Source organism: Kryptolebias marmoratus, linkage group LG12 (genome assembly GCF_001649575.2).
Source record: "Kryptolebias marmoratus isolate JLee-2015 linkage group LG12, ASM164957v2, whole genome shotgun sequence".
NCBI lineage: Eukaryota > Metazoa > Chordata > Actinopteri > Cyprinodontiformes > Rivulidae > Kryptolebias > Kryptolebias marmoratus.
Genome location: NC_051441.1, coordinates 21,273,841 through 21,297,989, shown reverse-complemented (window position 1 = coordinate 21,297,989; position 24,149 = coordinate 21,273,841). Strand labels below are relative to the sequence as shown.

The window sequence follows — 24,149 nt, the reverse complement described above, 5'->3', positions numbered from 1 at the left end:
CTTGATTTGGCGTGTTCTACCTACATACCAAGTTTTAAAACTCTACGATGTACGGTTTGTTCTATCTCACGTTAGGGGGCGCTGTGGAGCAGTTTTGCCACGCCCATTTTTGATTCCATTAAAATCGTGTTATTTCTCGCGGGGGACAATTTTCGGTGAAATTTGGTGACTTTTGGAATATGTTTAGACCTCCAAATTAGCGTTTTAAGAACGCAAACAATCGTAATAATAAGAAACATAGCAGATCCAATAGGCCTTCGCAGCGCTGTCGCTACTCGGGCCTAATAAAAATTTGTCATATGTTTAGGTTTATGCTGTGTAGCCTGAAATGATTACCGACTAACCTTACTGAGGCTTAGTAGTACAGTGGTCATCTGTTTAAAAATATCTAGTGAAATATCAGTGATTCAGTCCTACCATGTCTCAAAGTCCTCTAGGTCAAGAGTATGTAATACACAAACAAAACACAGCTTAGTACTTTAAGTGTACATGGCCCTGTCCTGTTGCCCTTTAGTGTGATGAGGCTGCCCTGTACCCTTAGTAGAAAAACATCCCTGAAGCACAATATTTCTACCTCTTTGCTTGACTGTGGGGATGGTGTTCTTTGGGTCATACAGGGCATTTTGATGAACTGACCCCAAAGAGTTCACATTGGCAGCACTTTCTCCATAACCATGTCTGAATCATTCAGATGTTCACTGCAAACTTAGGACTAGTCTGTACATGTGCCTTCTGAAACAGGGGGACCTAGTAGGCGCTACAAGCTTTCAGTCCATGGTAGTAGTGTGTTACCAATGATAGTTGAGATGACTGTGGTCCCACTTGCCTTCATATCATTAACAGGTGTAGCTGTTTGCTGAGCCCTCACCTTTCTTATCATCACCCTCACTCCATGAGGCAAGATCTTAGATGGAGCTTCAGACCAAGCACGACTGATTGGTCATTTTATAGTTCTTCCGTTGAATAAAGGGCACGTTTGTCATCTTCTCACCAAGCTTCTTTCTGATGGTCTTGTAGCCCATGCAGCCTGGACTCTTGTCTCTGTCGTCCTTTGACAGCTCTTTGGTCTCGCCTGTCGTGGACTCATGAAAACTAAAAACTGTTAATTTTTTCTTAGTAAACTTGTAAATTCAGCACAGTTATTCCCTCTCCTGCAGATTTCGTAAATGAAGTCAAAGAAGTGCTGGACGCGTCAGGATCATTTACCATTTTGTTTATTTTGAACTAAACCTACAAAATTACAACAATAATAAAAAGAACCCCAGTTTTATATTTGAAGTTTTAAAATGTCATTTCCCCAGTATGTCTTCATGCCTCCCTCACTGCACAGATGTAGAAGTGATGTTAGCTGTTCTTATGGTGTATAAAACCATAGCGCTATCTCACAGCACAGTATTTATGTGGGTTCAGTAAAATCCTGCTTTTTGAGAGTCATAATAGACAGATACTCAACCAGAATCTGGGTTGCATTTATCAGCGCATTCACAGACATACAAAAATCTGTAAATGCAGCTCAAAATGTTTCTACATTTGACCAGCGGTGTCTGGAAGATGATGGTTTCAGTGACAGTAAAGTGAAGTGTGGTTGTAAATGTAGTTTTGAGTGTGTTGTTTAAACCTGTGGGTCAGAGCTTTTAATTTTGTGCATTACTTTGGGTTGGGATTCACTTCAAAAGGAAATGTTTTTGAACGTGTCTTTCTCCGCTTGTCTTTCATGACAATGTTAGCGTCACCTAATATTTCTCCTCTAACATTTTGACATGTTTTTATTATTATTGCAATTCTTTTCTTACCTTTCTGTGTTCTTCTTTCTGTAGGACCAGAAAACTGCAGATCAGAAACATTCCACCGCACGTGCAGTGGGAGGTAAGTCCTTTCTTTGCCTTATTTACGTTTTTTTCTTTCAGCCATTAACAGTTCATCTTACCTCAGTTACTTTTAAATCAATCATATCTTTTCTTTTCTCTCATTCTTCAGAACCATTTATTAGCATGATCAAATTTTGAATGAGTGCTAACTTTTCACTTCTATAGATCACTCGCCGTTATAGTGAGGGTATTTTAGTGACCAAAACACCCCCAAATTCTGTCCTGTTCCCTTAGTCCTGTTGCCCTGTCCATCCACAAGCCAACACTCCAAACAGAAGACCAACTTACAGCAATTCATGCTTCTCACAATGCATGTTTGTTTCGTCCTGTACTCCTGCAGGGTTGATTCGTACATCACAACAGTTTAAAAGCAGAGCAAGTTAATGAGCACTATTCTCAGCTGCCACTTTAGGATTTAGGATCATTACCTGTTATGTGCATTTGAGTAAAACAAAATGACAATGTCCACATGGTTGGGACTTGCAATGAAATAAAAATTACTCATCTATAAACCTTTGACTGAAACAGAGGCTTTGTGCTGATGATAATACTGCTAACCAAAGGTTTTTAGAGTCCTTTATTTTCACCGGTCCAATGGATCAATGTGGATGGTGATGCATGTATTCTGATAGTAAAGACGAGCTCACCCAGTTCCATAGTTTCCACTTTAGAGTCTGTTCAAAATAAACTACGATGGATGAAAGAAATGCTGAGATGCTGCAAGCGGTTTGTCTTCCCTTTGTTTTCCAGGAGGGGGGTGGGTGGTAGGTGTTGTCTAAAAAGGACACTGACTAGAAAACAGTACCATCTTGGCGTGTCACTACCAGGTGTTGGTGTTAACAAAAAAAAAAAAAAATCCAAAATTATTTTGCAGTAATTCTTCAAATTTAGTCCTTTTTAAGTAGACTTATTTTTCAAATATCGTGGCCCATCTATAATAAGAATAAAAACAGTAAATGCATCAGTACCAAAGGCCCTATATGAATGTAAAAAAAGAAAATAACAGCTTTCAGGGACAAACACATTTAGCAAAGTTTTGAAACATGATGCTCTGTTGTGACTGAGATAACCAGAGGTCCTCAGTATCCTCAGTCCAGGTTGAGATGCTGCTACACTGGCTCACCTCACTGTAAACTCCTCTTCACTTAAAGCTGTGTTTATACTAGGGTGTTTATGGGCTCACCAATGATTTTTACCTCAGAGATAAATCAAGAGTCAAACACAAAAATCTCAAGCTACAAATCTACTGACAGGTTTGTTTGGGAAAGCTGCGGGCTGCAGGACGGCCGAGCGATGAGCTGAATGGGAACCTGCTGGTCAGAATAAAACCCAGCTAATGGTTCCAGCCCAGCATGGACATTTACATCAGGACATGTCACGAGGAGTTTGGCTGTGTCTTTGTGCCGCTCTTTGTTCTCTGACACAATGACCGTACGGCAATAAATCCTGTTAAAAACTGGAAGTGTTTGTTCGATCAAAACGGCTGAATGTTTTTTTATTTCTCTTTCACCTACTGATTGAGAGAAATTACAGTGAAGAAACTGTAAGACCCAATTCAGGCCACAACATTAAACAGTTAGTTTTTACATTTAGATGCTATTTTTTTAACAATGACAGGACACTGAAATGTTGTGATTTTTATACATCCAATACATTTTCAAAACAGTTATGTTTGTGAACAACCAAAGCTATCATTTTCGTTCAAAACAGCTCATCTCTCAGTTTTCTGCATCTTCTGAGTTTATTGTTCCATCAAACCAGATTAGATGCAGAAGATGAAAGCTAAACACCACGTGTTCAGAACTAGTGTGTGGTGTGTGTTTCAGCACTGCCAGGGCGTGGACACCACTGGTGCTGCTGCAAGCAGTGTTGGTTTGTGTGTGTGTGTGTGTCCTGCCACCCATGTCCACATGAGGGCGACGTCTCTCCGCTGAACTAAAACAATCTGGACTACACAGCCTCAAAGTTTTTTTTTTTTGTTTTTTTTTAGAAAGCTGATATAGGGTTCTAATAACCTACTGCCCAAAACTTTGTAATTATATAAGAAATATTATTATGGAAGAATGTAGGGAAAAATACCTACAGTTTGATGTATGAATTGTATACATAAAGTAAAGAAAACCAAGATCAAAATAACTGTTAGAGCTGCTCCCAGTGGCTCATTGTGGCCACTATGGTGACCACACACCTGACTGCCAAGTTAAAGAGAGGCAGAAGAAACAGACTAAAAAGTAATCCTCAAACAGTCACTCTACAAAAAGAAAATCTACGGCAAGTCCTAAAGGTTCTTGACCTGTGAGCAGCAGGAGACTTTGACATTCATATGTGTGAATGTTTTTGTTTCTACAGTGTTTTTTGTATCAGATATGATAAGTTAAAAAGACCTTTCACCTCCATTTTTTAAGAGGATATTTTGAGCTAAAATGTAACTGAGTCTGTGGAAGCTTGGTTGTGTTTTCTGCAATCTGTGGGGATTTTAGAGAAAACAATGAGTCCCATAGCAGTGAGAGGCGCCCTGGTACATATGAACCAAAAAAAGAGGTGTGGGATATCATTGTCTGTCAGTGAAAATCATAATCAGTTATTCTGTAAAAACCAGAAGACATGTCAAAACACCAGTTCAGTCATGTAAAGTCCAACTTTCTGGGACCCATTCAAATTTTGAATGATGTTTCTAATGTGAATTATGTCTGAGCTATAGAGCTCCAAAGAGTGCTGGGTTTCTTCAGGTTTTGCCAAATTCCCATTGATCACCATAGGTTTTCCTTTGGTGCAGAATTTTCTTTATGTATTTTTTATATTACTGCAGATTTTGTCTTTGCTATCACAGTACCACTTCCAAAAATCCAAAAGCACACCACTCCTAATCAAGCAGCGCATTTCCACGTATAATTTGTGATAAGTTACAGGGCAAAACTCTAACTAAAATGAAATAAGGGCGGTTCAGTGCTTCAGCTCCTTTAAAATGCTCTTGTAATAAAATATCCAGACTCAAAATTGTAGTTTCATGTTTGTGCTTCAATAAATTTCGGTTTACCCCTATTGATCCTGCATACACTAAAATTATTCATTATTTAATATAAAGATTAACCCTCCCGTTGCATTGGGGTCAAATGGACCCAAAGTTATAAGGGCCTCTCTTCCTCACTTTCAGGAGGACCGTAAAAGCTACGTGAGGAGTGTCTTTTTGCCCTTTTTGCTCTTTTTTTTAACAATAAAGGTGACGTAAATAAACAAGTGATTTATGGATTATTGCACAAAAATCATTATAAAGAAACATTTCTGTGCTACATTGTTTTGTTTTTCTGTTTGCATTAATTAATGTTTCTAAACCAGTTTTTGATTCTTTTCAGTGTTGTTTGTGTTTTATTTATTGAGGTACCTGTGCTGAGTGTCGCATGTCCGGCACCGTCTCTTAAGTCACATCTCTTTTTCTGAGACACTTCTGTCTCCTCACAAACATGTACTCTCAGACAGTTGTTCGTTCTTTTAACTGAGTGCAGATTGAAATCTGCTGGAGGTTTTTGATTCGCTCCCACTTGCTGTTTTGACTCTTGATGATGACAGTGTGAAAGTTGTCTATTTGATTGGATTTCTCCAGATGACCGTGTATCAGAGGTATTATCTAAAGATGTTGGGCGAGATTTAAATCAGTTTTGTGTGTGTACGCTTCTGTTGGACCCTTCATCTCTGTTTGTATCTCTGTATGAGAAAAATCAAACTTGAGTGCACAATATTTACATTTAAACTTCATTTCTTTTTTTTATTTAATAATTTTTATCATTTCATATCAAATTTGTTCTTTTCCAGTTGATCTGACAGTGTTCTTTTCTTTGTGTGTGTGTGTGTGTGTGTCAGCTTCTGGACGGTCTCCTGGCACAATGTGGAACCGTAGAAAACTGTGAACAAGGTATGTAACCCCCCCCCCCACACACACACACACACACATTTTTTTTCCTCTTTTTTTATATTGGACTGGATGTAAAAGATGGACGGACGGGGGGATAGGGAGGAACTGAACCCGTCTAACATCCTTCGACATGTAAGGAAATTCTGGATGTCATAAGGGTACCCTGAAGTTGAAGCTGGTGTTGGTACAGGATGGTCCTACTACAAGTTTTAAGTCCTGATGCCATATAAACAAAACCTAATTTTTCAGGTCTTGACTCTTGTTGATTGACGTAGTTCTCATCATTCTTGCTGCTGTATGCTCAGGATGTAACTTTTACACATTTAGCTATAATCAGTTATTTCATGCTTATAAAAGAAAAGTCATCTGACACCATGATTGTGTTCTGGGGGGAGTAGGCGGGACTTAAAGCTCCACATCCCTACTGCACAGGCTCTGGTTCCAAAAATACAGCACAGCAGCTCCTGTAAACAGGGTTCTACTGGCTTCAGTTCCCAACAACAAGAGAATGCTGGGACATTTAGCCTATTATTATAATAGGCCCTAACTCTTTCCAGGTGATTGTGGGTTTATTGGTTAGTTCCACCCAGCATAAAAAGGACAGAAGAATATTTGACCAATAAGAAATGAGAAACAACAGAAGTCCAGTTGCCTTCCTTTGAACCTCCTAGGTTTGACTTAAAAGTGCGTCCTTACTCGGTAATGTCCGACACGCTGGCACAAACCGTAATCAGCTGACATGTCTGACCTTTGTTGTCCACACCGAGCAGAGAGGAGCTCTGAAGGACAAAACAACCACAGATTGATCACTTTGATTATTCAATCATTTGCCAGCTTTTCTCTAAATTAATTGGTTCACATTGAAGAGTTAAAAAACTGACATGTTTTTGTAAGTTCTGTATTATTTTTATTACCTCAACAATTTTTTACAGTTCAGAAGCTCAAACGAGGGAAGGTTAGTCCTCATAAAGAATATTAACTGCTCAGCAACAATCACAAATATTAGTTAGCAAATTGTTCTTAAAAGGCGCTGTGACTGATGAAGACAAGCGATAACAGTTGTCCGAGCTGTGCAGTCATTGAACAGGTTTCTTAAATACAGCTGCCCATTTCCTTTACCTGCTTGTTTCAGTTCAGGGGGGTGGGGAAGCTGGTGCTTGTTTCCACTAAGATAGTTTGGACCCTTCTCACTCACACCTCGTGACAGTTCAGTGTCGCCGATTACCCTAACCTGCATGTTTTTAGTCTGTGGTAGAACACCGGGGTACCCAGGTGACCCACACATGTGAACTCACAGACGCACAGAAAAGTCCCAGCTGGGAGGCAAACCTGCCACCATTTAGCTGCAAGGCAGCAGTGCAACTTTATTTATTATTTCACAGTAAAAAGTCTGGAAAAGCAGGGTTTTTGATTTTAGTATTTTCCAGGCTCCTAGGTAAGAAAAAAAGAAGAATGTGGTCACTTACTTGTGTTTCCAGACTCTGTTCCCTGTTGGTTTTTCTCAAAGGTTAAATTAGAAATGTCTAAAAATGGTCCAAAGTAGCAGAGTATTTTCACATTAATTGTATATAAAAGATGGACCTAATCATTGTGATGTCCACTTTTGATTCATCTACCACATCAAGCCCTACATTTAAGGTTTCACTCATCAACATTTAAGTTTCTGAGTGTCACAAAATAGTCCAGCCCTACAGCATACAAAGGACTTTTTTTTCCATAAAAGGAAACTCAGTTTTACCAAATGTGATTTCATTTTATCATGTCATTTTATATGGAAGAAAAGTTTAAAGCTGGTATTACAATCATAAACTAATAAGAAAAACATGAAACGTTTTTCTCTGCCCACCTTTTGTGCACAGTTTGTGGTTTTGTTTGATTGTGTTTGAAGCACAGATACTGTATAAACAGTTGCAGAAGATTTACGAATGTTTATGATGATTATTGAATTTACTGATTTTGGAATAGTCGTAAATTTAGTCAAAAGGAAAAGACTTTGTGCTGTTCAGAGAATGTGATTTGATCTAAATTCAAACAGCAAGCACAGACGACCACGCTGTGCTTTAAATAAAACTGACTTACATGCTGTAATTGTTACTTTATAAGCTGACTTCTTATTTTAAATTCTCTTTTCTCTCAGTCAACACAGAGAGTGAGACTGCGGTGGTTAATGTCACATATGCATCCCGGGAACATGCGAGGCAGTAAGTGTCGAAATGTCTCTTTATTGTTGTGTGCTGTTGTTTTCTGATTCGGCATCGTCTGCATTCCTTAGCAACATTAAGCATGTGTTGAGAATGTTCAATAATGATACCATATGTTTAATGATCATTTGTGTTTCGCGCTTGTGATCCTGTCTCCAAATAAAATGATGTTTCCATTTAAAAATCTATTCTGAAATAGTCCGAGTTGCATAATGTTAACAAATTCGGATAAAAATGTACTGACCTACTGACCCAAAAAAATCAAAACTCTCGTTGTGGTGTGCGTGCGCCATCTAGTGGTCATTTTTACCACTTTGAAATGTTTTCACTCTTGAAGGCCGACAATATTAACTCACACAGATAGATTATTATAGCTTCGACATTTTATTTAATTTAACTATATCATGAACCACCGGATGGACTTAAATGAAACTTTGCAGAAAGTAATCTTTTGATGATCATCTACAACTGAGTAAGTTTTGGAGTCAACCTCATTCAAGATGGCCACCGCAGCCAACTGACCTTAAAAAAACACAACAATGGCTATAACTCAGTCAGTTTTATGAATATTCACAGAAAACCTAGTGTCGTAGTAGCTGAGTCAGATCCCATAAACATATTTTGAGCACAAGATTGTCATTTAAAAGTTTGAGTTTAGCTATTTTGAGTCAGTTCTGTCTATCTGTGAGCAAAATATCTGATGAACTACAGGATGGATTTTTATGAAATTTTCAGGACACAAACTTTGGATAAACATCTACAATTGATTAACTTTTGAAGGCAACCTCATTAAAGCCAAGTCACCTTAGAAAACACGAAAGTGGCTATATTTCATTCAGTTTTATATATATTGTGCTGATTTGAGGGTGTAGCTCAGTCATTTACAACACATACTGTACTCTGAACGTGATAGATGGTGCATAAAGGTACTTTCAAGGTTTGACCAAAATGGCTACACTTTTGTGAATTCATCATAAGATCTGAATGTAAAACTCTGGCATGAAAGGTGACGGGCGATATTCATTCCTTCAGGTAATGTTGGACCTTTTACATTTGTTCAGTTTAAACATAGAAAAAGCAGTGCAATAAAGCCTTAATTCTGTTTATTGGCACTGTGATTCAGACCTAAAACATTGTATCAGGTGTAATGCAGTAAAAGTTAAAAGGTCTAAATAAACCTAAATAATTTAATTTTAATACTCCAGTTATATAATTCAGTTCAATCCATTGCATTCTGTGTTTTAGTTGCTAGATAAAATGTTCATGTGTTAAATAAGTTTTTTTTAGTTATTTTTGGTTTGGTTCCATTAGAGATGAGCTCAATGTCCCGTTCTCTTTTTAGAAACCTGAAGTAAACCTTCACTCTGAACTACGTCTTTTAAACATGATCGAATGCAGGAGGTTTATTTGTGAGAAGAGTTTTAGATTTTGTTTTGGATTTTACAGGTTTAAGAGGATTTTTAATCACATTGTCATGAAAAGGGAAATATCAAGAAATCCACCATCCACATTACATGTAACTGCTGCAGTGGGTATAGTTAAAATGTGCCGCAAATAAAAGCAGCCTTAAAGCCTTAAAGGAAGTTTCTGGTGATGTTGATGAAGTGTTTTTGTGCTCCGTCAGAGCCATCCAGAAACTGAATGGATACCAGTTGGAGACCAACACCCTCCGCGTCTCCTACATCCCCGATGAGACCTCTGACATGGAGGGAGGCCAGCGGGGGACCGATAACGGCCGGCGCCCTGGCTACGGGCCCCGCGGAGGACTCCGTGGAGGGTCCCCGAGCTCCGGAATGCCCCCCAAAACCCCCCACGCCGACATCCCTCTCAGGCTGCTGGTACCCACCCAGTACGTCGGAGCCATCATTGGCAAGGAGGGCGCCACCATTCGCAACATCACCAAGCAGACGCAGAGCAAGTGGGTGATTGTGTCGTTTATTGATTGATTAATGATTCTACACGTATAGCAGAGGTTCTCAACCTTTTCAAGCTGCACCCCTATTTGGAGGGAAAAAAAGGTTAAAAAAATGTCTTAGGCACTGTGTCAAAAATGTGAGTTTGTTTTTTGCTGTTTGTAGGGAGGGTTTTTATTTTGTTTGACAAAACAAAGGAAAAAAATAAGTTTTTGTTCTTCTAGCAAAGTGTAGTTCTGACTGCTCCATCAGTCTCAGATTTTTTTTTGTTAAAAAAGGTTAAAAACCAAAGTGCAACCATAATTTATAACTATAGTAGTAAAGTTCAGTTTGTAAATATAAAGGAGCTCAATGTCGTCACAGTAACAAAGGTGGATTTCATTCTATCACAGTATAAGCAATTTAATGTTTTAATCTTCAGTTCCTTTTTTATTTATTACTATTTATTGTAATTCCAACAGCAAGGTACCTTTTATTGATTTGAAGCAGCACGACATGAGTAAACCGATGATGAGCCGCTCAGATCCAGGGCTGAGATCAGTGTTTTCTCACCTCAGCTGTTATCGGTCTGACCTGATCCCTGATTTAAAGTGACGCCTCCTCCAGACAGCAAATGTTTTTCTTCATAAAAACAGAAAACTCTTTCCTCTCCGCTCCTCATCAGGAGTCACAGTTCCACTCTCTACACGGCCCGGCACATCGGCCCTTCTTCTCTGGTCTGTCACTCAAACAAGCTTGAGTGGAAAAAACATCTAAACATTAGTTCTGCTTGCCATTTTCAAGCCCGAAAATTAAAACCAACTAAAAAAACAGAAGTCGTCCATCACCCCCTTCTGTAATAACCCTGCAGTCTTAATAAAATGCTGATAAAGTGTCCTGTTCCTGCAGGATTGACGTTCACCGTAAGGAGAACGCTGGTGCTGCTGAGAAGCCCATCAGCATCCACTCCACTCCCGAGGGCTGCTCCTCCGCCTGCCGCATGATCCTGGAAATCATGCACCAGGAGGCTAAAGACACCAAGACGTAGGTTCCACACAGACGCCCGGCAGGAAGCAGAACCTGATACTGGGCCTTTACGCTGAAACACGTGGTGACCTGTGCTTTCTTTTCTTCTCAGCGCTGACGAGGTTCCTCTGAAGGTTCTGGCTCACAACAACTTTGTTGGCCGCCTCATTGGGAAGGAGGGACGCAACCTGAAGAAAGTGGAGCAGGACACAGACACCAAGATAACCATTTCCCCGTAAGACACACACATTTTCTAAAACGAAATCTGTTTTTATTAAGTGAATGCTGTTATTTTTCTGTAGGTTTTTGGGCATCGAACTACTTCCTCATACTTTGTGCTATTTTAAATCTGCTTCAGCATACTTCTGCTAATGCTAATTCTGCTAATGCTGATTTTACTATTACTAATGATACTAATGCTAATGCTAGTTCCAATCAAGCTAATTCTACTACTGTTAATTCTAGTACTGCTGTTGCCAGTAGCTGAAAGCTAGTTTTAAATGAACATGTAAATGAGAGTCCAATCATGTGTGAAGTCTCCAGGACCTGACCCTGTATAATCCAGAGAGGACCATCACAGTCAAAGGCTCCATCGATGCTTGCTGTCAGGCTGAAGTGGAAATCATGAAGAAAGTCAGAGAGGCCTATGAGAACGACATTGCAGCTATGAATGTAAGAGAGTGCACACACAAACACATGAGTCCTCCTGTCCTAAACATCATCATCCCTTTGTTGCTGGTTCATGTGGGACACATCGGCCCTTCTTACGTTGACCGGTTCAGACCTGGCACAGACATCCATCCTAAAGTGCTGTAAGGTGTGAACGTCTCCGTTCAGACGACCTTTAGGGGTGGTCTGGGGCGCAAGCTGTCGTGAGCCACACTGAACCACCTGTACCTGGGTGTCTTTTGGTTGGAAGCCAAAAAAAAAACAGTTTTTGGGTGAAAAACAATCCTTCCACTTTGACTGCATGTAAATGGAACTTTTGATGTGTTTACTACGAACACAGCATTAAAAAGACTACAGTACTGCTCTGAAGCTTTCTGGAGTCCATATATTATTATACATTATTACTTAATGTCACCCCTGATCAACAGTCATGAGAGTTTTATAAGAAAAACCTTTCTTAAGTATGGACTGAAGTTCCTCCGATTGGATGAACAGCACCACCCAGTGGCTAAATGTGTCATGTGCAGATATATACGATCTCGATTTGTCACACTCATTACGTTCTCGTTCTTTAAGCTGCTTGATTTTGCTGTTTGGAAGTAATAGTACACCAATTAAATCATTATTATTCTGTGTGCTAACTTGAATTCTTCAAGGTGGCGTAACCAGCAGATGCAGAAGTTTAAATTTTTTTTTAACCTTAATCAAAAAACAACGGTAGTAAAGTTTTAAAATGTCTCCAAAACACGTAAATTTCTAATTACTGTATTTTTCGCACTATAGGGCACACAAGATTATAAGGCACGCTGTCAATGTATGGTCCATTTTCTAGCTTTTGCCATATATAAGGCGAACCGGATTATAATGTGCGCTGTCATTTTTTGAGAAAATTGAAGGCTTTTAAGTGCGACTCATTGTCCGGAAATACGGTAGTAAAAGTATGAGGCTGTTCGGATTTCTTTCATAATCGGTCTTGGGTGAATTGACTGCAAGTGGTCAGCAGTGATTAGGTGGATTCACATGGCCGTTTAAATGTGTACCCTGAGATGTCAGTTACTCGCTCTGTATGCAGATACTCACAAAGCCGTGTCCCACTGTAGGCTGTCATTGAGCAACAAACAGGACATTTCTGTTAAAATTACTATACATTCAAACATCTGACCTATATTATTTTGGCATTTACATGGTTCAGAGTCAGCTGAGACACAAATTTGTAGTTAACACTTCATAAGTTTAATATTTACCAGATGCAGTAAAAGAGAAATACAGACACATAAACAAAGATTCAGATTTCAGAGCTCAGTGTCAGAGCAAAGTCTGAACACAGTTTAACACAGCTGCACTGTTAATGTAACATCAGCTCTGTGTTTAGCACTATTCGACTGCAATCCGACCGTTAAGGTAGAGTTAATCACCAATCTGAATAGCTCTTATAACTAACTGATAATGTCTACATAAATTATGTTATGTTTTTTATATAAAGTGATTACTTAAATACATAACAGAATAAAACGTGTCCCACAGTTTATCATTTTAAGGCACAAATCACAAATCTGTCTTTATTACGTCTTTGTTTAGAGGGATAAACAAAAATTTATTTTTTATATTTGCTGTGCAAAATACAACACAGAAACCTTAATGTGTGACCCAGCTGTTATTTCCTCTTTGACATGTTCAGTTTTGCACCATTTGGTTTTACCTGGAAAGGGATGAGGCCCTTTGTAGGAGAAGGAAGTTACACAATGTTGCTCCACTCCATCTGTGCATTCAGAGTGTGTGTGCATGCGTGGCCTTTGTTACTTTTTTTTCTTACCTAGACCATGTTAACATCTCTGTTGTCTCCATAGCAACAAACCCACCTAATCCCTGGACTCAACCTGGGTGCCCTGGGCCTCTTCCCACCTTCGTCCAACATGCCCCCTCCACCTCCAGGGAATGCAGCCAGCGGCGCCCCCTATGGCTCTTTTGGGGTAAGACAACTGACAAACGACACAATATGACTTACTAACTCATGCAATTCTCTTGGGTTTTTATTAAATATTTGGGACACATTTTGTTCTTAAGACTACAGAGAAACACTACAAATAAACCATCTTCTTTGTACCCCATGATCCAGTTACCTCCAGCTTACTGATCTACAAGTTGTATTTCTTTAAATACAGCTAATTTGAAATGAAGTCTTTAGGATCTTTGTTAGCAGCAGACTGTCACAAAGACACAATTTGTTCCCATTTAATTTAGTTAAGTCTGTGAAAATGCAACCTGCTGACAGACAGAAAAAAGGATTTTAGTGCCAGCAAGGTCAGTGCAGTTTCTAGCTTTGTGGGCGCACCATGCAAGATATCCTTCAGCCAAACTGTGTTGGAGAGATTCCTAATCCGTTGGATGATCCAGATACTATTACACTTCACAAACAAAACGGGCTACCGTCACTCAGCAGGCATTACTCACTACGTGACAGTGGAGTCTAATAATTTCAACAAGAACACCAGCCACAGCCCATTATTGCGTCTTATATCCTGCATCTATTTTTAGGCATGTAAAGGTCATAAAACAGGTAATTTTAATTCTCCTCCCACGAGGAGACTGTTATATGTGGAAGGCTGCACCTTATGAGTGCTGTATGCTGTGTCTTCAGTCAATTAGCACTCAGAATCCTTATTTTACCTAACTAAACTTGTGTCATGCATAATGTGAAAACAGAAGACGAGTATTCTGTAACGAGCCTCCTAACAAGTCCGACGTCTAGATAATAATATAACAAAAATCCTCTGTTACACATGAACTCAATCTCCGGCCTTCATTGCAGCTTAGTACTTATGTTTTAGTGTTTTATCAGCTGATTTTAAAATCTGTCTCCTGCATGGCCAACATTCCCCTGATCGTACTAATTTAACTGATCTTTTAACATCCACACACCGGGAAGAGACTCTGGTCTACCAATCGGTTTCTCTTAGAGGTCCCAAGAGTCATATTAAATTATAAAGATGCCAGTTCTCTTTCAGAGGGTGCTCTAAAGTTATGGAACAGCTTACCTTTTAATGTATGCACAGCTAAAACTTTAAACACTGTGAAATCCTGATTAAACCCATCGTTTTCCTTTGGCTTTAGATTTAAACAGAGCACAAGATTTTATTAGATCTGATCTACTTTGGCTGTGTATATTTTACTGTCCTTTAATTCTTGTTTGATTTTATGTTTTATTTTGTTGTATCTTTATCTGGTTTGACTGTAAAGCCCTTCAGACAATCTCAGTTGTTTTAAAGGTGCTATATAAATAAAACTGACACTGTTATAGTGTGTTTATATGATGACGCAACTCCTGATAGCACAATCAGTAACAAGGGTAAAGTCAAATGTCCGGTGTCTGAGTTAAAAAAAAAAAAAACCAACTACAACAAAGAAAAAGCGAATACTAGAGGCTGCCATTCCTTCGTTGTATTATCAGAGCACTGAGGCGTCTTGAGCTCAGTTCTTTCTACAGTGAAGTGAATAAATGCTTTACTATAGAGCAAAACAAAAGGAGAGCACAAAAGAGTTTCAACTTGTCTCTTCAGAGGGACGGTAAATGAAGGATAAATCGGAGATAAAGATGGAAGCTGGGTAAATCAACTCTACAGTACTCTGAAGGTTTTCTGGTCAAAGCATCCCTGAACAAACGGAGTTCCATCACTTCTCACTTCAGACGCCAAACACAGAAAAGTACTTTCTTTGTAATATTTTTCTTTAATGTCATAAAGTAATCTGTGTGTGTGTGTGTTTGCTCAGGCCCCAGAGCAGGAGACTGTCCACGTATACATCCCAGCACAAGCTGTCGGGGCCATTATCGGCAAGAAAGGACAGCACATCAAACAGCTGAGCCGCTTCGCTGGAGCCTCCATCAAGGTCTGTGAAACCTGGGTGTTAAGCATTTCCTCCTGCTTTTCAGGAACTGGATTCTTACTTTTTAACTTTGAGGAAAGAATGTGAGTTTTATCCGTTACTTCATCTGGTGTTATTTCATCACCATTCTTTTGTAAGAAGCTTACAAAATTGTACAAATATCTGTTTTCACGTTGTCACTACGAGGCTCAGAGTGTAGATCAGTGGGATATGATAAGTCTGAATGTTTGTCACGTCAGGCTGTATTATAAAACTGAAACGAGTGAAGGGACTCTGAATACTGTCTGAGAACGCTGTAGTTCTTCATTTCAGATGTATTTCTTACACGTTGGAAATCTTCCTCAGTCTAGTAACGCCCTCCTATACCCATTTTGCCTCCTCCTATGTCTAACGGAGATGCAGAAAGACCACTGCCTCAAAGAGTTTGAACTGTTGGACCAGGACAAAAACAGAGATGATGAGAGCAAGCTACAGTGCAACTCAGAGTACAAACAGATTTAGTGACACTTCAGGCATATTCTATGGGTTGTGGGCCGTTGGGTGGTGCGTGGCTGTGATTGTTGAAGAATGCTATGACAACAGATAAAAAAAACTGGCCATTTAGTATCTGTAGCATTTAGCAGACTGATTGTAGCTTGTTTTATGAACATTTGTAAGCAGGAAAAAAAAGCTTTTTTGTATAAAACTGTAAACAAAGAGAAGCTGTTGGCTCATCAACCTAATGATGATATTACCTCATATATTCTGAATGAAACCTGGGCTCAGCCTCACTGTAACTCATAACACAAGCTTTATATGAGCTAATATAACAATTCACCTATGCACAAAAATTCAACTAGAAAAACTAACTTCTGCCGTTCGTACGAACCTGTCTGTTTACAACCAGAAGGTCTGCTTGAACTCTCATATTTTAAATTTGGGTGGTGGTAGGTAGACCTGCAGTCATGTGGGTACATGACCTTTACACTCAGTCTCATCCTTAAAGTGAGTAATGTTTTCCTCTGGTCTCCTGCAGATTGCACCAGCTGAAACTCCCGATTCTAAGATGAGGATGGTGATTGTGACCGGACCCCCTGAGGCTCAGTTTAAGGTGAACAAGATTTAAGCAGCCGATTGACATGAATCCCCTTCTGTATTTTGTTGCGTTTTTAGTGCCCACAGTTTGGTGCAACAATGTAAAATCTTTTTTTTTTCCTTCAGGCTCAGGGCAGAATTTATGGCAAACTGAAAGAGGAGAACTTCTTTGGGCCAAAAGAGGAAGTCAAACTGGAGACTCACATCAAGATGGCTGCTGCTGCTGCAGGAAGAGTCATTGGTAAAGGAGGCAAGACGGTGAGACCCAGAAACCGCTTTCACATCTCTTTGGTGCACTGAGTAGCTCATCCTGCCATTAAAGTGCTTTAAGAGGAAGATTTTTGGTTAAACAGACATGTTTAGTTTGTTGCTGGTTCCTAAACTTTGTTCCTGCAGGTGAATGAGCTGCAGAACCTGACGGCAGCTGAGGTGGTGGTCCCCAGAGAGCAGACACCTGATGAAAACGATCAGGTCATTGTCAAGATCAACGGACATTTCTACGCCAGCCAGGTACACTTCCTCCTCCTCCTCCTCCTTCTTCTGGACTTGTTAGAACCAGCTTTTATATGTTGTAACATAATGAACACACTGGAAGTACTCATGCCTAGAAGACAAATATATTAATATATAAATTCTCTTTCAGCTTCTTTGCTCAGTAATAAATTCTGAGGGACTTCCAGTGCTTTAAAAAAAGTCTTTGTACCCCTTGAACGTCTTCACTTTTTGTCACGTTACAACCACAAACTTCAAAGTATTTTACTGAGATTTTATGTGACAGAACAACACAATGTAGCACATGGAGTAAATGTGAAGTGGAAGGAAAAGTGGTTTTCAAGATTTGTACAATTTAAAAAATCTGGGAAGTGTGGTGTGTATTCGTATTTACTCTCTTTACTCTGATACTCCAGAAGCTCGTCTTCACCTGTGTGTAATTTGACTTCAGTATAAATCCAGCTGTTCTCTGAAGGCCTCAGAGGTTTGTTACAGAACATTAGTGATCAAACAGTATCATGGAGACCAAGGAACACACCAGACAGGTCAAGAATAAAGTTGTTGAGATGTTTAAATCAGGGTTATGTCATAAAACTATATCCTAAGCTTTGAACATTTCATAAAGCTCTGTTCAGTCCTTAATATAAAAATGGAAAGAATTTGGCACAACTGCAGACTTACCAAAACATGATTGTCCACCTAAACTAACAGGCCAGGTAAGGAGAGCATTAATCTGAGAAGCAGCCAGGAAATCCATAATAATTCTGGAGGAGCTGCAGAGATCCACAGCTGAGGTGGGACAATCTGTCCACAGGACAGCTATTAGTCATGCTCTCCATAAATCTGGCCTTTAAGAAAAAAACGGCAAGAAGAAATCCATAAGAAGTTGTGTTTGCAGTTTACTGAAAGCCATATAGGAGACAGTAAACTGCAAACACAACTTCTGTGATGCATGTTCTGCTCAAATCAGAACAAAAGTCAACTTTGTTGACTAAATCACAAACACTACGTGCAGCAGAAAACTAACTACTCACCACCCTGAACACATCATCCTCACTGTGAAACAAGGTGGTGGCAGCATCATGCTGTGGGGATACTTTTCTTCAGGAAAGCTGGTCAGAGTTGATGGGAAGATGGATGGAGCTAAATACAGAACAATCCAGGAAGAAAACCTGTTAGAGGCTGCAAAAGGCTTATTTATTTCTTATTAATTCATTCCAGACATGTCAAAACCATTGTATAGATCATATCAACATTAACACCAATATAAATCTTTGCATCTATACATACATATATATATACCCACATGTACATACACGCATAACTGAACACACAGAACCCCTTGCAAAATAAATCAACACCGGTAAATGCACCTGCCTCGGCTGAACAGAAAACAACAAATCTGCAAAATAGGCTTATACCCAATGTGCACTCACCTACCTATGTGTGCATACCCATATACAAGCACACAAACAAATCCCATTTAACATGTCTGCAAAGGGGTAGGAAGAAGTAAGAGACTAGGGCAGAGCTTCACCTTCCAGCAGGACAACAACCTGAACTATCCACTCAGAGCTACAATGGAATGGGTCAGATCAGAACACATTCATGAGTTAGAATGGCCCAGTCAGAGTCCAGACCTAAATCTGACTGAGAATCTATGGCAAGACTTGGAAAAAAGCTCTTCACGGACACACTCCATCCAATCTGTCTAAGTTGTAGCTGTTTTGTAAAGAAGAATGGGCAAATATTTCAAAGATAAACCCCAAGAAACTTGCAGCTGGAACTGCAGTGAAAGGTGGTTCTACAAAGTATTGATACAGGGGAGCTTAATACAAATGTATGCTACACATTTCAGAGTTTTATTTGTAAAATAAATTAAAAACTAAGACCCATTTTCCTTCCACTTCACATTTATTTACTATTTTGTGTCGGTCTGTCACAGTTAAATACTTTGATGTTTGTGGTCGTAACGTGACAAAATGTGGGAAAGTTTAAGCGTATGAATACTCTGTCAAAGCACTGTAAACTCACCTCTGCATTTTCCATTTTCTATCTAATGTTTACCATCTGCCAGGAAAACATCTTAACCATTTTCCCCCCCTTAGCTGGCTCAGAGGAAGATCCGAGACATCCTGAACCAGGTCAAAATGTCACAGAAAAGCGGGATGGGCATGGGTGCCAGCCCCAACCCTCAGGGCTTCACTGAGATGGGCAGCCCAACACAAGGACTGACTCAGGACCACCAGCCACGCAGGAAGTGAGGATCCCTCACATGCCGTGGGGCCCCCACCCCCTGCCTGATGGATACGTGCGCAGACAGATAGACGGACAAACACAGAAGAGTGACACACAGACCCAGAGACAAACAGGGAGAGAGATTCAGAGGGAGGAAGTATGCAGACAGATCTGTAGAGAGAAGATGAATAAAATCAAAGATGAAATGAATCAAAAAGATTATAAGGTGAAAGAAACTTGAAAACAGAGACCCAGTGCCAGGCCAGAGGAGAGACCGAGTGTAGATGGAAGGATGAAGGAAAACGGGGATGGAAGGGAGGGGGGTGAAGTCCTCCTGGTGTGCCTCAGTAAGGCTGCAGTCAGCTCCTCTTTCTGCAGCAGATGGGTTTCAACAACACGGCTCATATTATTTTCTGACATAGTTTTTGTTCAAACCCACCTGCAGACATGAGGGAGGATCATTGAAGTTCTCAGAGTCCCACTTGAAGTGATGAACACTTCTCTTCCCCCACCCCGTACAGACCTCTCCAACCATCTGCACTCAGTCCTTTATTTTAAAGGTGGTTTTTTTAACATAGAGATATATGTATAGAAATGTTTTATTCAGAGCTATTATTGATAGAATGCAGTGAGGCAAAGCTGGGAGAGGAAGTGAGGAAACTGCTGCAGAGGCTCAGGAGGTGGGGGGAGGTCACCCTTTACTTCCAGGCCACACAGTGAGCGACGAAGAGGGGCCGTAGATGTTAACACTGCTCTTTATACACCTCTCTGAACAGCAGAGAGAGTAAAGAAAATATGAGGTTGTAAATATATAATCTTCATGTTAATGTTGAGAAATGCTGCGTCTGACCACCTTGCCTTTTTTAAAAAAAAAAAAACAATAATTGGGTGTTTTGTATGGCGGCGGGGCTTCTGGTTGAGGCCCTCGGCACCCGTTTCCATGCTTTGCTGTGTGGTGGACAGCGCAGCCAGAGACAGTAAGGGAGGCGGTAGTCGCAGTTGGTCCTGCAGTTCTAATGCAGTGGCTCAGCTCACACGTGTCAGAGGAAAAACTACTGCCAGCAGCTATGCCCGCTGGCGTGCGGCCCGCCCCTTAAATGGCATATTTTATATATATTATATATATATGATATGTGAGTTAGCCCGGCCCCTCGGGTGAACGTGTTGAAGCCAGGGAGTCAAGCGTGAGGTTCTACTGCACCAGTAAGTCCAGCAATGACAGACAGACAAAGAGTGTCTGAGACTTTCTGATCATTGCACTCCTCCTGCACAGGACATTCATATTTAGGATGACTTTCTCCTCAGTGTTCAGAAACATCCCTGCACTGAAGCTGTCTTTGCAAGACAAGACTGCCCCTGAGGAGAAGATCGGCCTCGGCCGAGCGCTAAGTCTTCCAAACAAAAGAAACTCCTCACCTTGAGCTCAGCAGTCGTTAAAATCCGACTGGAAACGGGAGCAGTTTCTGGGTTTTCCTCTCCTGCTCTGCCAAAGGCCTGTGGGCGGAGCCTCCAGACCCCACCTGCATATGATAATGAGGGTCGGGGTCAAACATGGACGCTTCAGCCAAGATTAGAACAGATTAAAGAAGAAAAAGAAAATAACCTACCTCAGGGTAAAGTTACCTCAGTATTGCTAACTTTTTTTTGCTTGCTGGTGTTTTATATAAGAAGAAACAAAGAAAATAAGAGCTGATAGTCCTGAATAGTTTTTTTTTATTTTTTTAAGAAGAAAAGTATTTTTTTTAGTATTGTCTTGTTGCTTTTTTTTGTTTATTTTTGTTTATTTTTTGTTTGTCTTCTTCTTTTTTTGTTTTTGGTGTGATGATGGTTGAATGAGTACAGGATGACCAGAAGGCTGTTTTTTTTAACACAGAGAGAGATAAAGTGCTGGAAATGAAAAATGGAGCCTTTTTAGTTGAGGAAACATGCTTTTTGTCTTCCTGATTTGTGATGACTGGTGCAGCTGTTGACTGAAATGAAAAACTTAGCTAATGGGGAGTGGTTTTACCTCGACAGGGGGTTCTGATGGTGTCAAGGTGAGACTCGTTGATTGACCTTACAGACTTTTCTGAAGCTCCAGATAAGCTCCATCTGTGAACACATCAAGTCCCAGCCTAATTTTCTGTGGGTCTGCCACGAGCCCTGAAGGACCTTCAGGGTAGTGTCTCACCGGGCCGTGACTGTGGCGACTAGTTGGCAAACCGCCTTCAAGAGGGAGTCTTCAAAAAAAAAAACCAGATGTGGAGGTTCATAATTTTCTGAGTCTTAGAGGCTTGCAACTTTATTGCTTGAGTTTTTGAACATGTTCAAACTAATTTTCTCTCTGAATAGCCTCTGCAGGCGTCTCAGACCAGTCTCAGTTTTGTTGCGGCCTGTCTTGAGAACCCCTGAGCTGTATTTTGACACCAAAAGAAATCTGGTTTCAAACTGCCGATCTTCATATCATTTATTCCGGCAGAATAAATCAAAAAAACTTGGGGGTGGCTGCCAGGGTTGGTAATTAGAGAGCTGGGGCGGGCAACAAAATGTGATTGGCCTAGCATACAGATTTGCACACAATAATAGGCTGTGATTTTCAAAAACTGTCTGCTCAAACTGCGGCCACATGGCTCACTGGTCACAAACACTCAGTGAGTGCAGTGAGACCCTAATAACTAGTCTCCAACACTTGCAGCCCAGTGAGATACTACCTTTCCTCTTGTGCCTTATTCTAACGACATCATGGAAGCACCTAACACCAGGTTAGATTTCTCTCCCACAAACAGGACATGTGACCGTGGGGTTTTAAGGTGAACTTCCTGCTGTGGTCAGCTGGAGTTTGAGAACTGGTCAGATCATAGCGGCCCATCTGCAGCTTGACTATTCGTGGAGACATAGGAGGGTTAGCTAGCTCTGATGTCTCTGAATGTGAATATTTATTACCTGTGCACTGACCAGGATACCCCACCTGCTCCCTGTTGGTTCTGTGCGTGTGTGTGAATGCAAATGCATGTGTGTGTGAGTTTGTTTTGAAAAGGTTTTAAATGTTTTTCTTTTCTTTCTTTCTTTTTTTTTTTTTTAAATTTAATGTAATTTTTTTGTCTTTGTTGTGGTTGGGTGAAACTTTAAAAAAAGCATAAAAAGTATGATGAGAACCTATGGCCCCTCCATCCGTGTGCAAACTGACAGGATGGAGAGAATCAGGAATCTTTTGGAAAAATGGGAGCAGTTTCATAATAGATTCAAACCTGTACACGTAGATCACAATACTTTTTTGTATTTTTTAAGAAAAAAAGCCTAAAGAATCCAGAGTAGGAAAGCTGTTAAGAAAATAGGGCCTGCCCAGTCATTGTAGGACACTTGGTCTTTTCGAGCAGCACTCAGCACACATCAGACTTTCACTGGCTACTTGGCAAGCAAACCATGCAACAGAAAAAAAACAAAATTGTATTCCATCATGTCGATGCTTCCATTTTTACCTAGAGGTGCTAACTTCACAGCTCAGTATGATTGTTTTGTGTTGTTTCCACCTTTTTCCAAACCATAGAGCTTTGTTCACAACCACCAAGGCACACTATTTAGGATTCAATATTCAGCCTGCAGATATTTGAACTGATTAGATTTTACAACCCCAGTTCCAAAATAATTGTGACAGTGTGTGAAATGTAAAGAAAAAACAGAAAGCAGTGATTTACGAATCTCATAAATGCATGTTATATTCACAATGAAATATAGCAATGATTAAATGTTCGAACTACAAAAAATTGTAAAAAGTTTGTTTTGAATTTGATCACAATAATACATCTCAAAAAAGTTGTCATCTGACAGTTTTCATTTTGCTTGAGTCCATTTTCAATGAACTTTAGTCCAGAGAAGATGGTAGCATTTCTGGATGGTGTTCACATCTGAATTCTTCTTTGTCTGATAGAGCTTTAAGCAGCATTTGTGGGTGGCTCAGTGAACTGTGTTTACAGACAATGATTTGTGGAAATGTTCCTGAGTCCATGCACTGATGTCCAGAACAGAATCAATGCAGTGGATCCTGAGGCCTGAAGATTGTAGACATATAGTTTTGACTTTTAGTCTTGACCTATGAGCTATGAGGCTTCTCCAGATTCCTGATATCTTTTGAGAATATTAGGAACTGTAGATGATTGGACATTCAGCCTTCCCAATTTTCCATTAAAAAACATTATTTAGAAATTGTTCCACTGTTTTTAGATGCTGTTTTTTTGCAGACTGGTGAGTCTCTGCCCATCTTTACTTCTGAGAGATTCATCCTCTCTAAAATGCTCTTTTTATACCAAGTCCTCCCATTTATCTGACTCTAATTAGTCACAAAATTCTTCTACAGCTGTTTATTATTTGCATTCCTTACTTTCACAGCCTTTTGTTGCCCCTGTCCAACCTTTTGCAGATGAGTTGCTGCCATGAAATTCAAAATTACCTTATTTTCTTTTCTAAAAAATGAAACAATTTCTTAGTTCAAACATTTGATATGTTCATTTTATTCCTATGTGAATATAATGTAATATATTTATGAGATTTGCGAATCATTACATTCTGTTTTTATCAACATTTTACACAACATCCCAGCTTTTTTGGATTTGAGGTCGTTTTATTGTTGATAAATACAGCAAGCTTTATTTGGACGTGACATCTAGGGATGACCTGTTGCACAAATTGGTGACATAAGTTGACAGCAATGAACTAACAAAACAACCTGATGCAAATCTTAAAAGATGGAGAACAAAAGGGGGAGGTTAGAGGGAAGGACGGGAGGAAGAGGAGCAAGCCGGGTGCGTGGTTAGAAGTTGGATGTAGAAAGTCGAAACTCCACTCTCCCCTTTTTTCCTAACTCCCTCCTCCCTCCGTCCACAAACCCTTTTCACCCCCCTTCTCCTCTTCTTCTGTACTC

General features: G+C 40.0%; 1 protein-coding gene across 2 annotated transcripts in view; it reads left to right on the top strand.

Annotated features, from left to right (window-relative positions):
* Positions 1-24,149, top strand: part of igf2bp1 (insulin-like growth factor 2 mRNA binding protein 1) — a 66,449-nt gene that overhangs the window by 37,933 nt on the left and 4,367 nt on the right. For both annotated transcript variants that reach the window (XM_017440837.3, XM_017440836.3), the window contains 13 exons: positions 1,818-1,866; positions 5,727-5,778; positions 7,916-7,979; positions 9,604-9,897; positions 10,781-10,915; positions 11,010-11,132; positions 11,434-11,569; positions 13,414-13,536; positions 15,335-15,451; positions 16,464-16,538; positions 16,649-16,780; positions 16,919-17,032; positions 19,123-24,149. The exon at positions 19,123-24,149 is cut by the window's right edge and continues 4,367 nt beyond it. In XM_017440837.3, the coding sequence (XP_017296326.1) occupies positions 1,818-1,866; positions 5,727-5,778; positions 7,916-7,979; positions 9,604-9,897; positions 10,781-10,915; positions 11,010-11,132; positions 11,434-11,569; positions 13,414-13,536; positions 15,335-15,451; positions 16,464-16,538; positions 16,649-16,780; positions 16,919-17,032; positions 19,123-19,278 (1,570 nt within the window). In that variant the 3' untranslated portion in view covers positions 19,279-24,149. The remainder of the gene's footprint in view (positions 1-1,817; positions 1,867-5,726; positions 5,779-7,915; positions 7,980-9,603; positions 9,898-10,780; positions 10,916-11,009; positions 11,133-11,433; positions 11,570-13,413; positions 13,537-15,334; positions 15,452-16,463; positions 16,539-16,648; positions 16,781-16,918; positions 17,033-19,122) is intronic.